This window comes from Orycteropus afer, unplaced genomic scaffold (genome assembly GCF_000298275.1).
Source record: "Orycteropus afer afer isolate SDZICR_OR568_19922 unplaced genomic scaffold, OryAfe1.0 scaffold00332, whole genome shotgun sequence".
Lineage (NCBI taxonomy): Eukaryota > Metazoa > Chordata > Mammalia > Tubulidentata > Orycteropodidae > Orycteropus > Orycteropus afer.
Window position 1 is genome coordinate 1,785,171 of NW_006921919.1, and position 18,066 is coordinate 1,803,236.

At 40.5% G+C, this 18,066-nt stretch overlaps 1 protein-coding gene and 1 pseudogene across 1 annotated transcript in view; one reads left to right on the forward strand and one right to left on the reverse strand.

The window, feature by feature from the left end:
- The window catches only part of PRSS12 (serine protease 12), a 192,822-nt gene extending 179,843 nt beyond the window's left edge, over positions 1-12,979 (reverse strand). Inside the window, exon 1 of the mRNA XM_007952377.1 lies at positions 12,526-12,979. Coding sequence (XP_007950568.1) covers positions 12,526-12,979 — 454 coding nt within the window. The remainder of the gene's footprint in view (positions 1-12,525) is intronic.
- A 309-nt stretch (positions 12,980-13,288) lies between these two features.
- Positions 13,289-18,066, forward strand: part of LOC103206860 — a 58,950-nt pseudogene continuing 54,172 nt past the window's right edge.

Below are 18,066 nucleotides of genomic sequence, written 5' to 3' on the forward strand. Positions count from 1 at the left end.
ATGAAGATGGCACAGGATAGGTCAGCATTTTGTTCAGTTACACATCAGGTGGCCATGAGTCAGAGCCACCTGGAAGGCAACTAACAACAACAACATTTAGTCCACTACTTATCATGTACTTACAGAATAGCATTCACTCATTTGAGGAGAAAGTAAAACAGCAAAAACATTGACCTATCTCAACGATGTTTTCTGAATAAATTATTAATATTTTTAAATCTTTAAAAATCATAGTTCATGTAATAAAGGAGTGAAAAAAAAACAAGCTATCACACAAATCCTCTTTCATCTATTATTGAACTTCACAGATGTATACAATAGTTGATATTAGTTATTTCTATTTTTTCTGGTGCAATAGAAAGAGTGCATGCTTGTGACATTAGCTGTTGCTCAATCCTTGACAAAAAGTATATTTAAAGCTGTGGGCTACAAAGAAATTTCAATTTATGAAGTATTCAAGATGACTAGAAAAGAGCCCATTACGTGTTGGAAAATTTAGTATGCAAAATTAACAAATAAATTAAACATGATGTTGTCATATACCAGATGCAACATTACGCTAAAATACACAATATGGCCATTTCCTGTCTTAATTATTAACTACATTTTTAAAAATCACAGTACATGGAAACAACTGGTTTGGGTACCTGTTAGTTAAATTTTTCAAGTACAATAGGGATGCTAGGTTAATTCTGATGTTATTTTCTTTCTACACTGTATCAGACAGTACTGAGGCATACTATGTTTTTCTAATTATACTTTCCCCTAGTTTAAATCTGTTTAGCACTAAGAAATAGTAAATCTTATTCAAATCATCCCAAGTCAATATGAAATCAAATTATCTTTTAACATACGGCATCTTCTTGAACTAAGATCTAAATGAACTATATTTGCCTCTATTAGTTCACATCTATAATTCATATTAATTGCTCATTTATTATTCATGTATATATTTTTATCTATGAGAAGAAAATGAATTGTCTGGTTCAAAATGAGAGAATATCCTCTGAATAAGCAATTCTACTCATTTACATTGTACTTATTAGAAATTTATAAATCTCATAAATTATTTCTTGGTTTAAAACATTATATGTATTAGGCAAAAGAAGCAGCCCCTAGCCATGCTTAAGTTACAGTACATTAAGAATTTATGTATGCCTCCTTAACAAAAACTTTCATAAATTGTTAGTCCTTGAACTAGTTACATAAAAACAAATGGTAAGGGGATTACCATCTTATTGTATGGCACTGAATGATGAAATTAAACTGCACCTGATAGTAATCCTCTTATCTGCCTTCCAAAGCATGTATCACAGGGAAGGTAATGAAATTGCTTATCATTCTGTCGGCACCTCAGTCAGAGAGTAGTTGTCCTCAGTCAGAGGACACACGTGATTTCCAATTCATCTTTGTAGATTCTGCATCTAGTGTGAGCTCAGGAAATGTTTAATGACTGAATGAAGGGAAGAGAAAAACCTTAAAAATTAGAACTAAAACTATGTTTACCTACAACTGAACTAACTTCAGTATTCTCAAATATGAAATTATTTATTTCAGAAATATATTATGCTTACTCAACCAAATCAGGCTCTAATTGTTATTTATCTAAACCCTTCGCCATTGAGTCAATTTCAACTCATGGCAACCCCATGTGTGCCAGAGGGTTCTTGATACTGTTGTCGGTTTTTTTTGTTTTTGTTTTTGTTTTTTCAAAAATACATCACCAGCTCTTTCTCCTGTGGTGCTTCAGAATAGATTGGAACTGTCAACCTTTCAGTGAATAGCCAGGTTCAAATTATCTGCACCACAGAGATACCTGTTATTCATCTATTGTTGCTGTTGTTAGATGCCACTGAATTGGCTTCAACTCATAGGGACCCTAGGTACAACAGAAAGAAACACTGCCCAATCCTGTGCCATCCTCATAATATTTGCTGTGCTTGAGCCCATTGTCGCAGTCACTGTGTCAGTCCAACTCATTAAGGGTCCTCCCCTTTTTCACTCACTCTGTACTTTACTGGGCATGATATCCTTCTCTAGGAACCAGTGTCTTCTGACAACATGACCAAAGTACATGAGACGAGTATGGCCATTCCTACTTCTAAGAAGCATTTCAGCTGCCCTTCGTCCAGGACAGATTTGCTTGTTCATCTGGCAGTCCATGTTATTTTCAGTATTCTTCACCAACACCACAGTTTAAAGGCATCAACTCTTCTTTGGCCTTCCTTATTCATTGTCCAGCTTTCACATGCATATGAGGCAATTGAAAATACCATGACTTGGGTCAGGTGCACCTTAATCTTCAAAGTGATATTTTTGCTACTTAACACTGTAAAGAAGTCTTTTGCAGCAGATTTGCCCAGTGTAATATGACATCTGATTTTTTGACTGCTGCTTCCATGGGTATTGATTGTGGATTCAAGTAAAATGAAATTCCTGACAACTTCAAACTTTTCTCCATTTATCATGATGTTGTATTGGTCCAGTTGCTAGGATTTTCATTTTCATTTTCTTTACATTGAAGTGTATTCCATACTGAAGACTGTAGTCTTTGATATTCATCAATAAGTCCTTCAAGTCATCTTCACTTTCAGCAAGGAAGGTTGTATCATCTGTATATGTCAGGTTATTAATCAGTCTTCCTTCAATCGTGATACCACGTTCTTCATGTAGTTCAGCTGCTCAGATTATTTGCTCAGCATGCAGATTCAGTACGTATGGTGAAAGGATACAACCCTGACACACATCCTTCCTGATTTTAAACCATACAGTATCCTCTTGTTCTATTTCAATGGCTGCCTCTTGGTTTATGTACAGGTTTCTCGTGAGCAGAATTAAGTGTTCTGAAGTTCCCATTCTTTGAAATGTGATCCATAATTTGTTATGATCCACACAGTTGAATGCCTTTGCATAGTCAATGAAACACTGATAAACATCTTTCTGGTATTCTTTGCTATCAGCCAAGATCCATCAGACATCAGCAATGATATCCCTAATTTCATATCCTCTTCTGAATGCAGCCTGAATTTCTGACAGTTCCCTGTGAATATATTGCTGCAACTGCTTTTGGATCATCTTCAGCAAAGTTTTACTTGCATGTGATATTAATGACATTGTTCAATAATTTTCACATTCTGTTGGATTACCTTTCTTTGTAACAGATCTCTTCTAAGAGGTTGGCCTGGTAACTGTCTTCCAAATTTCCTGGCATAAACAAGTAAGCACCTCTGGTGCTGCATCCATTTGTTGAAAGATCTCAAGGGGTATTCCATCAATTCCTGGAGGCTTCTTTTTTGCCAATGCCTTTAGTGCAGATTGAACTACTTCCTCCAATACCATTGCTTCTTGATCAGGAAGCAGACCACATCCCAAGGGCAACCAGGATCAGCCAAGTTGACATACAAATTTAACTACCACATACACCAACCACTATAGCCAAAGATGGTAGCACCTCTTGAAATAATTAAATGTCCACCAATTCTTTTTGGTACAGCAAGTCTGTGTATTCCTTCCATCTTCTTTTGATGATTCCTACATCATTCAATATTTTGCCCACGGAATTCTTCAACATTGCAACTCCAGGCTTGCATTTTTTCTTCAATTCTTATAGCTTCAGAAATGCTGACTATGTTCTTCCCCTTTGTTTTACTAATTCCAAGTCTCTGCACATTTCATTATAATACTTTATTTTGTCTTCTCAAGCATTCTTTGAAATCTTCTGTTCAGCTCTTTTATTTCATTTCTTCCATTCACTTCAGGTGCTCTACATTCAAGAGCAAATTTCAGAGTCTCTTCTGACATTCATTTTGATCTCTTCTTCTTTTCCTGACTTCTTATGACCTTTTTCTTTCTTCATGTAGGATGTTCTTGATGTCATCTCACAATTCATCTAGTCTTTGGTCACTGGTGTGCAATACATCAAATCTATTCTTCAGATGGTCTCTAACTTTAGGTGGGACATAATCAAGGTTGTGTTTTGGCTCTCATGCACTTGTTTTTATTTTCTTCAGCTTCAACTTGAACTTTCATTTGAGCAGTTGATTGTTCAACAGTCAGCTTCTGGCCTTGTTCTGAATGATGATATTGAATTTCTCCACTGCCTCTTTCCACAGATGTAGTCAACTTGATTCGTGTGCATTCCATCTGGCAAGGACCACATGTATAGTCACTGTTTATGTTATGGAAAAAAGGTATTTGTAATGAGTAAGTCATCGATCTTGCAAAATTCTATCATGCAATCTCCAGCATCATTTCTTTTACCAAGGCCATATTTTCCAACTACCAGTACTGCTTCATTGTTTACAACTTTTGAATTCCAATAACCAATAATAATCAATACATTTTGATTGCATGTTTGATAAACTTCAGCCTGCAGAATTGGTTGATGTCTTCAATTTCTTCATCTTTGGTTATAGTGGTTGGTGTATGTGGTAGTTAAATTTGTACATCAACTTGTCTGGGCCTGGTTGAGTGGCTGGCCAGCTGGTGGTAGTTATTCTCCATGATGAGACTGGCAATCATCTCCATGGTGGGATCTACCATAAGCAGCTGAGTAGCTGCCTTTGGGATGTGGTTAGCTTCCTGTATACAAGGAGAAGCCTTGGGGATAGTCTCTAGCTTATGGCATGCTTGGATCCTGCATGTAGCTGTCTCATTGTTCAGCAGCCTGACATGTTCTGCCAACCTTGGGACTTACAAATGGACTTAAATTAATGGTCTGCCATGTGGTTTAGTAACATCAGGACTGTGCCATTTTATTTGCTGACCTTGGGTTTGTCATCCTTATCAGCCAGCAACTGTCTGAGTGAAGAAATGCCTATAGCTCCAGTGGGCCGGGAGCAGGAGGAAGAGTTAGACTCCATGGTTGAGGGGCGTTCACCCAGCCCCTGGAGCCTGGCATTTGATGTTGGACTTAAAGTCTCCAAACTGTAAGAGAGTAAACTCCTTTTGTTAAGGCCATCCCATTTGTGGTATTTTCTTGTCAGAGCAACACTAGGTAACTAGACCAGAATATGGTACCGAGAGAGTGGGGTGCTGCTGACAGATACCTAAAATGTGGAAACAGGAGTGGAGTGTGTCCTTGACCCAAGACCCTGGCAGAGAGACCCCGGCATATGTCATGAGAGACAGCAGGAGCAGAGCCAAGAGACTGGCAGAGATACCAGCAGAGAGACCAGCATGAAAGATTGCAGTAGCAGAGCCCAGAGACCAGCATTAAACAGCAACAGGCTTACCAGCCCACGGAGGAGAAAGCCGGGTGCCATTGAGTAGGCAGTTTCCTGGTGGAGTGAGTTACCTTCAAGTATTAATTGCTGAAGAGACTGGCATAAAATGGAGTAGCAGGTTGGCAGACCCACAGAGCAAGAAAGTTAAGTGTCCTTTGGGAGGAAAGATTTCGGGCGGAGTGAGTTGCCCTCGGGTGTTAATCAACAGAAGCAGAGAGACTAAGGAAACCTGAAGCAGAGCTGCCTCAGCCTCAAAAGGTAGGACCATGGCCTTTGAGGGTGGAACCACCATAGCCCCCTAGGTTTCAAAAAGTTAAACCTTCACCAACTCGCTTCTGGAGCGTGAGGCTGCTTGTTCCTGTGAGCCAGTGGGATGGATCCTGGCACTTTGAACTTGGACTTAAAGCCTCCAAACTGTAAGATAATAAACTCCTGTTTGTTAAGGACATCCCATTTGTGGTATATTCTTGTCAGAGCAGCACTAGGTAACCAGAACAGTGTATATATTTGAATAGCAGTTGTAATAACTGATCTTCTTTGTAGGTGTATGGATATTATCCTATCACTGACAGACAGATTGCACTTCAGGCTAGATCTTGAAATGTTCTTTTTGACCGTGAATACTATGCCATTCCTCTTCAATTTGTCATTCCCATCACAGTTTACCTGATTCAAAATGGACAATATCAGTCCATTTAAAGTCACTAATGCCTACATTATCAATTTTGTGTTCCATTTCATTTTTTAGAACTTCCAGTTTTCCTAGATTCATACTTCATACATTGTACGTTCTGATTATTAATGAATGCTTGCAATTGTTTCTTCTCATTTTGAGTCATGCCCCATCAGCAAATGAAGGTCCTGAAAACTTTACTCCATCCATGGCCTTAAGGTTGACTCTACTTTGAGTAGGCAACTCTTCCCCAGTCATATTTTGAGTGCCTTTCAACCTGACGGGCTCATCTTCAGGCACATATATCAGAAAATGTTTTACTGCTATTCAAATTGTTTTCCAGTAATATATCAGACAGTGTTTACTGCTGTTCATAAGGTTTTTACTGGCCAATTTTTCAGAAGTGGATGGCCATATCTTTCTTCCGAGTCTGTCTTAGTCTGGAAGTTCCACTGAAACCTGTCCACCATGGGTGACCCTGCTGGTATTTGAAATATGAGTGTCATAGCCTCCAGCTTCACAGCAACACACAAGCCACCACACTATGACAAACCGACAGAGGAGTGGTGGGTTATTCATTTAGCTATGGCTAAAAAATGAAGGAAGCCTTTCTCAACTCAACTTTTTAAATTATTTACACCCTCCTTCCTCTTTGCAAGCAGAATCTCTATATGTCTTAGAGGTTTATCTGGATTAGTCTAGCCAATCATGATAATTGTATTTTCCTTCTAGAGAGTGCTAGGCAAGAACATGTGATCCAGTCTTTGCTAAAGAAATGAAGGAAGTCTGCTGGGGGCAATTCTGGGAAAGTTTCCTCATCCATTCAAAGGGATATATATGAAGAAGGACCCTCTTTCCTTTACACATGGGTCTCTTGCTGTGAACATTGGAAGAGCTAGAGTCATCTTGCCACCAAACTAAAAACCAAATCCAATGCTGATGAGTCAATTCTGACTCGTAGCAACCCCATGTGCTACAGAGCAGAATTGTTCCATAGGGTTGTTTTGGCTGTAATCCTTATACAAGCAGATCACCAAGTGTTTTTTCTATGGTGTTGGGTGAGTTCAAACCACCAACCTTTAGGATAGTAGACAAACACAAGCCATTTGTACCACTCAGGGGCCTCCATGATACTACAGGCCTAAGGATAAAAGCCAAGAGTATAGCAAAGAAACAGAGCTGTAGCCCTGTTATACCATGCTAGGGCCTGCCCAGCATATGGACTTCTTGTGATATGAATAATAAATCTCCTTATGTTTCAGTCATTTTGAGTTGCATTTTCTATTCTTTGCATTCATCAAAAACATTCTAGCTGACTGACAATCATACCCAAACAAATAACTGTCATTAGTTTTCTCTTCCAAACTTTCCATAGGTATCTCTATTTTTGCAGATGGTCATTTTGTATCCATCTTCTCCCTTTATCATAAGCATTTGCCCCATTTTTATATATAATTCTTACAACTCTCACTTTATTCACTGAATAATATCCATTAAGTGAAGGTATTGCAGTGGTCCCTTATTACTGGATAGTTAATTAAGTCTGTCAACCAAACTACCTTTACAAACACTACCTTAACACACAAGAAAACAGTGACCATATGTACATATAGCCATGAATAATAAATCAGAAAAGGCAAAGTAACTGGATATCTCATTTTCCTTCCAAAGAATCTTCAATCTAGTTAAGAGTCAGATATGCCCCAAATCAAAAGTATTTTACAATCTGCCTTAGTCTGAAAAGCAGATTGAGCTAAATATTTAATATTTAGCCAGGGAATGTATCAAATCTGGTATTGCTAATAAATGTTTTTCTGCACCTGCTACATAGACTCAAGATGTGGCATTACAATAATTTAAAAAAAAAAAAGGAAGGGAACAGCAGCTTTCAGCCAACATTTTAATTAACATTCTCTGCAAACAACAGATGGACTTCAAAGAGGACAGCCCATAAACAATAGTACTTTTCCCACAAGTCCACTTTCTCCATTTGAATCAAGAGCTTTGAGGTTGGGTTTGTGCATATGAATGAATAGTGTGACATGATAGAAAATGAGATCTATGACTTCTTTCCTCTGGTAAAATCTCAATTATGACAGCATTATCATGTATTTTTTCCATTTTACCCATCAGTTTCAGCCACCGATGGTTGAGTTCTACTTGACTTATTTTAACACAGGGGATTTCCTAGAACAGCATCAAGCAAGTTGTCCCATCTGACATGCCAACCACAGACTGGAAGTGATTTCCCCTCCCAGTCAAGATTCTAAATTATTGGCAATTATTGTTGGAGGGAAGGGGAGATCAAGTTCTATTAATGCCTTCTCTAGCAATGTGTAAATAACCCAGCTTACATTCAGTTCATAATCATATCCTGATGACCTAGGTCATTATTATCCCTACCCAGACAGATAAAAAACAGCAGTGCCATTTTCTAAACCACACAAAAAATGACCATCAACATGACTTATGCATCCCAAGCCTAGCAGGAGTAAGTCACAGGATGGTAGGTTCAGTTAGTCTACATGATCACCGAGGCAGTATCACTATGGAAGTAGATTGCCCCATCTTCCTTCCGAGGAGTGGCTGGTGGGTTTGAACCGCTAGCCTTCTGATTAGCAGTCAAGTGCCTTAGGCACTACACTATCAGAGCTCCCATGATATATATTCTAGGTGGGTTTTGAAACCCTGCTGTGGGTATTCTCTGATTGTGGCAGAGACTTCACAATTCAAATTACCTTGGCTACTCATTAGAAGTGCACATTCCAAGCCACGTCTAAGAATCACTTCATCAGGGCCTTTAGGGGAGAAATTAGGAATTTGTATTTTAACAAGTCTTGAGGTGATTCTGATTCCTACTTTGTAAACTTTTCCACGGAGCTGATTTGAGGTGGTCCACTGAATGAGTCTTCATTACAAATTGGCAAGGCTCATACAACTAAAGCCCAGGCATCACATTTCTCCATCCCAGACATTTGAGCCACTGATGCCTCCAGAGGCCCTTCCGGCCAACCAACCCCACATACCCTGCTCTGACTCATGCCAGAGCCAGGATCTGGGACCACATCAGCCTTCTCCCCACCCTTCAACTGGACTTCAACCAACCCTTCATCATGAAAGCACCAATTTCACCATTTCTCTTCACGCAACGCATACCAGATTCTAGCTACCAGTTTGTTTGTTAAAGGACTGATCTCATTACTATAAATTCTTCTTTTCTTTTGGTTTTGCTGGTTATCATAAAAGGAAAAAAAACCTTGGAGATTTTCAGGTCATAAGAGACTGGAAATCCTGTGCATTGAGCCAAACATAATTCCTTTCTCTATTACTTTTTGGCTAGCCCATATCTACAAAAAGAGGATCACTACATAATATAGGTATTTTTCCATGGGTAAATAAGCAAAGAACTAGAGGAAAATAAGCTGAAAATGTACATATTTAATCCAACTTTCTTTTACACACCTAGTACATTGCCTCCTGATATCTTCATCTGTAAGATGTTATTTCATAAGGCTGCTACAAGAATTAAATGAGAAAATGAATATAAAGTGCTAATCCATCATCCAGCACAGAATGAATGCTCAATAAATCCTATATGTTATTATCAGACCAGGTCATGTTGTATACATGTTCAGAGCTGGGAAGTTACTTAGAATTAATCTATTCAGACACTGCTTTCTTTGAGATGAAAAAAAAATAGAGTCAAGAGTCTTACCCAACATTGCGTAGCTACTGACAGAGCCAAAAGGGACACCAATGTTTTCTAAAACACAATAGCACAATTTAATATTCTTTTCACCTTTCAAGGATACTTCCAGTTCACACATCTAACTGAAATGTTGTTGTTGTTGTTAATGTGCCGTCGAGTCAGACCCGACTCATAGCATCCCCTCCTTGGGTTTCTGAGGCATATCACTATGGAGGTAGATTGCCCCATCTTTCTTCCAAGGAGTGGCTGGTGGGTTTGAACTGCCAGCCTTCTAGTTAGCAGTCAAGTGCCTTTAGGCACTGTGCTACCAGAGCTCCCGACTGAAATGTAGGGCCAGGAAACTCATACGATTCAAAATATACTAGTCAGTTCCAAGGTGTGGACTATGCCTAACCAGCACCTGAGGAGTAAACAGAGTGGAAAGCTTTGGACATCAGGACTGAGTCTTTGAAAGAAATTCAACTATCATGTAGCCAACTGGTTTTTTTTGGGGGGGAGGGGTGAGAAGGCATTTATCTCCCCCACTTGGGTGATTTGTTTCTGTTGTGTCCAATCACTTTACTCCAAGAAGCACACACAACTATTATGTAGCCTTTGGGATTTTGTCTAGTGAGAATTAGTTATGAATGTCACTAAACCAAACACACTGCCACTGAGTAGATTCCAACTCACAATCATTTAGAACAGAGCAGAACTGCCTGATAGGGTTTCCAATAAATCTTTATGAAAGCAGACTGCCTTGTCTTTCTCCCCATGGAATGGCTGGTGGGTTTAAACTGGCGACCTTTTGGTTGGCAGCCAAATAGTCTAACCACTACTCCACCAGAGCTCCTTTGTGAACTTAAACCAAAAAAGGCATCGTAAAAAGTCTGAGTGACTGTTGGATTTAAATATTTAAATGTTTTCATTTAAAAGGGAGAGAGGGCAAAGAAACCCAAAGGCAAACTGCTCTCATTTGGAATATAAAGCTGAAAAAGTTATATATCAGAAATATAGCAATAGATCACTGTAGTTTCTTTAACTTTGAATTCCAGTCTCTGTATGTGTTTATATACATTTAAAGGAAACATGTGTATTCTTTCCCACACATTTATATCCTAATTATCCTGCACCCTTACCCATTTACAAAACTAAGAATAATAGGAAAACAAAAAAAAATTGCCAATACTTGCTAAACATTAGATTTTACTACTAATAATCTCCTACAGTAAATAATAAGACAATGCTAAGGCCCTTTGCTTGATATCACTACAAATTTTTTATAGCAACATTTGCATTCTGTCCACGAAACATGAGTATAGGAATGACTTCATTCTCTAAGATGAAGGATAAGTGGTCTTAACCTTCCTATCACTTTCCTTTAACACAAAGCACTAATGCAACTGAAAGAAGACATAAATAATATTTCTGTTAAAAAAAAAAAAAATGACATGGGAAAAGTTAACCTCCAAAAAGGTATAAAGTACATGTTTCAGAATCCCAATTCATGAAGCCTCTACCCCACCTACTGGGATGGAAAGCTGCCAAAAAAAATGTATTAAGGGGAATTCAATCTTTGAAGGACACAAGGTTTTTCTTCCCCAGTTATTTAAACAAAGAAGGAAAAAATGACCCTAATATTAAATGAAACCCCAACAATTCAAAATGAGGAACTGTTAAAAGGTAGATTTTTCATTTACATTAAATTCATCAGTGTGATGCCTTTATTGACACAAAACTAAAGTGTCTTACCAACTTTATCTCTTGACATTGCTAACAAATCCCAATTTCCCACAAATAGCATTTAAAGCTGAGTGATGGAAATCTGAAAAACTGTATTTGACTATGTTAAGTTGCTTCTATGCTAGGGCAGTTCCTCTTCCACCTATTTTCCCTTTTTCTTTCTTTCACTCCCTGGTGATCTTACCATATTGTGCCTCAGAATCTGAACAAGATGTATTTTGGCCCAGAGTCTCTGAAAAGATTTAATTTTACAAAGCTAAAAAAATGCAAATTTTGTCATATTTTTTCAAACGAAGATGAATGATGGGATTAAGTAGCAAAAAAAAAATACCACATTTTTCTAAGTAGGGACATATGGGGCAGGGAGGAGGTTATTGATTGACATAGTAAATTTAATATTTCCCTTTTCATAACAAGTAATTAGCAATTTTCTTTCCTCCTTTTCTTCCCTTCTTCTATGTAAATATGGCAACACCATAAAGGCTAGCAGATCTAGAGAATACACATCCGCCCAACACATTTACACAACTATAGGGAGTTCTGGTAGGAGCTCTGGTAGCCTAGTGCCTAAAACATTTTGACTGCTAACCAGAAGGCTGGAGGTTCAAACCCACCAGCCACTCTTCAGAAGGAAGATGGGGCAATCTACTTTCGTAGTGATACTGCCTCGGAAACCCAAGGGGCTTCGCTATGAGTCGGGTGCGACTCGATGGCAAACAACAACAACAGGGAGCTCTGGTAGTGTAGTGTCTAAGACATCTGACTGCTAACCAGAAGGATGGCGGTTCAAACCCAGCAGTCAGTCACTCATTGTTAGGAAGACTGGGCAATCTACTTCCGTAGAGATACCGTCTCGTTAATCCAAGGAGGGGTCGCTGCGAGTCCGGATGGACTCGACCGCAGCGAGTTTTTATTTGTTCGTTTGTTTTATATACCCACAGAGTTGCCAGAAGGCAGGAACCCAAGCAGCACCTTACATAGAAACTGTAACTGCTGACAACCTGCACATACAAAGCATACATTCGTAACTTTAACTATGGTACTAATGTACTTTGTCGTAGCCCACTACCACACTCTGTAATGCAAACTCGCTACCCCACCCTCTCTCTCTCTCTCCTAGAGACACTTACGCCCGCCCCAACCCAGGTTGGCTCTGCGCCAGTCCGGAGTCACGGCTGCTGCCCCAGGCCACTCACCGTGTCTGCAGTCGCAGTAGCCCCAGTCCACTTTGCCGTGGGCGTTCTCATAGAAGCACCAAGGTCTGCCGGCGCGGTCTGGGCTCCGACAAAAGTTGTGGCGCTGCCCTCGCAGCTGAGCCCAACTCGCCGGAGGCGATCGCTCCAGGAAGGGTGGCACTTCTGCCCAACGTAGACATGCGGCGCCGAAGTCCGTCACGCTGACCCACGGCTCGCCTGCCGGGCAGCCCCGGAGGTGCGGCTGGGTCGTGTGAGCCGCACGGACCGCATGCAGGCGCTGGGAGTGTAGAGCGAGCTGAGGGCGCGGGACTCGGGGAAAAGGAGGCGCTGGAGGCGTCTTCTGCTGCCGAGGTTGAGTGGGAAGGTGGAGGGAGTAACTGAGGATCGGATGAAAGCTGACCACTTCGGAGATCGCCCCTAAAATCAGAGCAGTCACCAACCCGGTGAGCGTCATGGTGCCAGCGCAGCGGGGTTTGGTCCATGCTCTCTGGCTCCTCTGGTTCTGAACCCGACGAGAGGAGGGGGCGGGGGGCGGAGCTGCACCATCACTCGAATCCCCCTCTCTAGCCCCCTCCCATCCCAAGCCCGCGACCGCCTCTCTCTCTTCTTCTAGCCTCCGGCAGCGCCGCGCTTCTGCTCCTGCCCCCTGGGGCGCGGTGAGTCTGGACAGCCGAGGGCGGTCGTGAGTGGAGCACTCTGGAGCTGGTCTGAGACACGACTGGTGGCAAGAACTGGGAAAGAGAAGGCACGGACGGACCGGGGAATGGTGAGGCCTGAGTTCTTGGTACCCAACAGGGGCACGAGCCGAGAAATCTTCCCCTGTGGGCGCGAGGTTGTGGGTACTAGGCACGCAGCGTCGCCCGCGAGCTCGACCTCCACTTGGCCCCTGCTGGGCTCCCTGCTGCCAGCCGCCCTCCCTGGCTGCGCCGGAGTCAAGCCAGAGTATGCCAATGCGGGGGACGGTCTTCACTGTCTCCAGCCAGGAGGCAACATCACCTCAGCTCCGTGTCTGGCGGCTCCCAAGTCTGGAATCAATCCCTGCAACTCTTTTCCTCCACCCCAATCCCGTATCTCGGTTTTGGTTTTTTTGTTTGTTTGATTGATTTTTTTCTCTCTTTGTTTTGAAATCTTTAAAATTCTGGGTGGATTTAGATACAACTTACCCTGATAACTCCCAGGATAAAAGTTATCAAAGCCCTTGAAGAACGTTAAAGCCATTCTGCTGAACTGTGAGCCAAGACCATATATCACTGGGCTTTGCATCCTAGCGCTTTACACCATGCCTGACACTTATTAGACCCCAATAAATATTTGCTAAAAGTAAATCCCTGAGCCTACCCAAGGAAAGAAGTTTGAGCCTTTCTGCTTCCTGCCTCCCACTTTCCTGCCCTGGACAACACCAGTTGTTTGGTTATTACTGGGATTCAGTGAGGCCCTCTTAATGCCAGATTTCATCTCTAACCGGAGAAATCATCATCTGCCCCAGTCTCCATTCTTTCCAAAAAGCCCATTCTCTGACACTACGCGTTCCTGCAGGGGAAGGACATGAATTAAGCCTACTCATCTGGCTCTCCGAAGTGGACCCTGCCTGGCTCCAGTTTTGTAGCTACACCATCGGTTGACCTTGGGTTAATAGGGCCCTTTCAAACCCATCTCCCTTAGCAACTGGCCACCCCCAGGAGAAAGTTAGCTTAGTATTTAAAAAAAAAAAAAAAAAAATCACTGGCATTAGACGTATTGTGATTTCCACTTTTACTTTTTCCTGAGTATACTACTAAAGTTAAACAAAGAAAAGGAAGGCTACAAAACCAAACACATTGTCATGGAATCCATTCCCACTCACAGTGACACTGTTAGACAGAGTAGAACTGCCCCATAGGATTTCTAAGGCTGTAATCTTTAAGGAAGCAGACTGCTACATCATTCTCCTGCAGAGTGACAGGACCCTTCTGTTAACAGCCAGGTGTTTTAAGCACTGCACCACCCGGACTCTTGGAAGGCAATAGAAAAGATGGGTTTTTTTTTACTTTCTAACTCCATCATGGGAGTTCTGGTAGCATAGTGCCTAGTACACTTGACTGCTAAGCAGAAGGCTGGCAGTTCAAATCCACCAGCCACTCTTCGGAAGGAAGGTTGGACAATCTACTGCCTTGGAAACCCAAGGAGGGGTCGCTATGAGTCAGGGCTGACTCAACGGCACATAACAACAATAACAACAACTCCATCATATTTCAGCATGACAGAGGAATGCTGTCCCACTATACAATGTACTCTGACAAAAAATGTGCAAAATTCAATACTTATTGTTGAAGTCTGTTCCATTCAAAAACACCAAACTCATTGTTATCAAGTCAATTCTGACTCATAACCATCCTGACTCCAGTTTCTGAAGCTCTAAATCTTTACGGGAGTGGCCAGTGGGTTTGAACCACTGACCTTCTGGTTAGTAGCCAACTGCCTTATCTACCACACAAACAGAAATCTTGGGCTTTCCATTAGGAACTGGATTAATTCCCTACACCTAGCTCAAATAATCCATCTTAGTTTTATTTTTGTGAATGATCTTGTGTGTGTTTGTGTTTGTTTGTTTTCTACTATTAATAGAATTATCAACTGTCAGTTTGTCCTACCTTGGTGGCTTGCATGTTACTGTGAGAGTGGAGGCTATGCCACTGGTATTTCAAATACTGGCAGGGTCACCCATGGTGGATAGGTTTCAGTAGAGCTTCCAGACTAAGACAGACTCAGAAGAAGGAAGGGGCCATCCACTTTTCAAGAAACTGATTGACCAGTGAAAACCTTATGAACAGCAGTGAAAAACTGATATATTACTGGAAAACTTTATGAATAGCCCTAAAACATTGCTGATATAGTGCTGGAAGATGAATCCCTCAAGTCGGAAGGTATTCAAAACACAACTGCCTTTTCAAAGGAGAGTCAGCCTTAATGATGTCGATGGACTGGTTTTGGCCATTTTGACTCAGACAACCATAGGATCTACTATGCCAGGAATGACAAGTTGAAGAGGAATGACATGGCATTCATCGTCACAAAGAATCCCTCAACATCTATCCTGAAGTAAAAGTTTATATATGGAAGGAATTTTTCTTTGTTGGTTACCAGGGGTGGGAGGAGAGGGGAGGGAACACTGCAGAAATGAAAAAAGAATAAAATAAAATGAAAATAAAAAAAAGATCTATCCTGAAGTACAATACTGTCAGTGATAGGATAATATCCATATACCTGCAAGGAAGACAAGTTAATACAACTGTTTTTCAAATTTACTAACCAACCACCAAAGCCAAAGACAAAGAAATAAAGATTTTTTGCCAACTTCTGCAGTCTAAAATTGACCAAACATGCAATCAGGATGTTTTGATTATTATTAGTGATTGGAATGGAAAAGTTGGAAGCAAAGAAGAATCATTGGTAGTTGGAAAATACGGTGTTGGTGATAGAAATGACGCTGGAGATCATGTAATAGAATTTTGCAAGATGAAGAACTTATTCATTGCAAATACCTTTTTTCAACAACATAAATGGAGGCTATAAGTGTACCTTACCAGATGGAATACACAGGAATCAGATAGACTACAGCTGTGCAAAGAGGTGATGGAGAAGCTGAGTATCTTCAGCCAAAACAAGGCTAGGATCTTACTGGGGAACAGACCTCAACTACTTATATGCAAGTTCAAGTTGAAGCTGAAGAGAATTAAAACAAGTCCACAGGAGTCAATGTATATGACCTTGATTATATCCCACCTGAATTTAGACACCATCTGAAGAACAGATTTGACCTACTGAACACCAATGACCAAAAACCAGACAAAGTTCAGGATGATATCAAGAACATCATATATGAAGAAAACAAAGAGTTATTAAAAAGACAGAAAGGGAGAAATGACCAAAATGGATGTCAGAACAGACACCAAAATTTGCTCTTTAATAGAGAGTAGCTAAAGCAAATGGAGCAAATAACAAGATAAAAGACCTGAACAGAAGACTTCAAAGAGCAGCTCGAGAAGATAAAGTCAATTATTATAATGAAATGTGCAAAGACATAGACTTAGAAAACCAAAAGGGAAGAACACAGCATTTCTCAAACTGAAAGAACTGAAGAAAAAATCCAAGCCTCAAGTTGCAATATCAAAAGATTCTATGGGCAAAATACTGAGTGATGCAGGAAACATCAAAGGAGATGGAAGGAATACACAGTCACTATACCAAAAGGAATTGGTCAGCGTTCATCCATTTCAGGAGGTGGCGTATGATCAAGAACCAATGGTATGGAAAGAAGAAGTCAAAGCTTCACTGAAGGAATTGGCAAAAAAACAAAGCTCCAGGAATTGATGGAATACCCATTGAGGTGTTTCAACAAACGGATGCTGCACTGGAGGCACTTACTCGTCTATGTCAAGAAATTTGGAAGACAGCTACCTGGTCAACTGACTGGAAAAGATCCTTATTTGTACCCACTCCAAAGAAAAGTGATCCCATAGAACGTAGAAATTATCAAACAATATCATTAATATCACACACAAAGAAAATCTTACTGAAGATAATTAAAAAACGGTTGCAGCAGTATATTGACAGGGAACTTTCAGAAATTCAAGCTGGATTCAGAACAGGACATGGGACCAGGGACATCATTGCTGATGTCAGAAGGATCTTGGCTGAAAAGCAAAGAATACCAGAAAGATGTTTACTTATGTTTTATTGACTATGGACAAGCATTCAACAGTGTGGATCATAACAAATTATGGATCATATTGAGAAGAATAAGAATTCCAGAACATTTAATTGTGCTCATGAGGAACCTGTACATAGACCAGGAGGCTATTGTTTGAACAGACCAAGGGGAAACTGCATGGCTTAAAATCAGGAAGGGAGTATGTCAGGGTTTTATCCTTTCACCATACTTAATCAATGTGTGCTGAGCAAATAATCCCAGAACTAGACTATATGAAAATGAACGTGGCATCAGGATTGGAGAAAGAGTCATTAACAACCTGTGATATGCAAATGATAAAACTTTGCTTGCTAAAAGTGAAGATGATTTGAAGCACTTAGTGATGAAGATTAAAGACTACAGTCTGCAGTATGGATTACACCTCAACAAAAGAAAATGAAAATCCTCACAACTGGACCAATAAGCAGCATCATGATAAATGGACAAAAGACTGAAGTTGTCAAAGATTTCATATTATGTGGTTCCATCATCAACACCAATGGAAGCAGCAGTCAAGAAATCAGACTAACAACAACTTGATATTTGAACTGAGCAAATCTGCTGCAGAAGATCTCATTAAAGTGCTGAAGAGCAGATTATCTTTGAAGAATTAAAGTGCGGCTAACCCAAACCATTAAATTTTCAGTCATCTCATATACATGTGAAAGCTGGATAAAGAATAAGGAAGACCAAAGAAGAGTTGATGCTTTAGAGTTTTGGTGTTGGTGAAGAATACTGAAAGTACCGTGGACTGCCAGAAGAACAAATCTGTCCCAGAAGAAGTGCAGCAGGAATGCTCCTTCTTATACGAG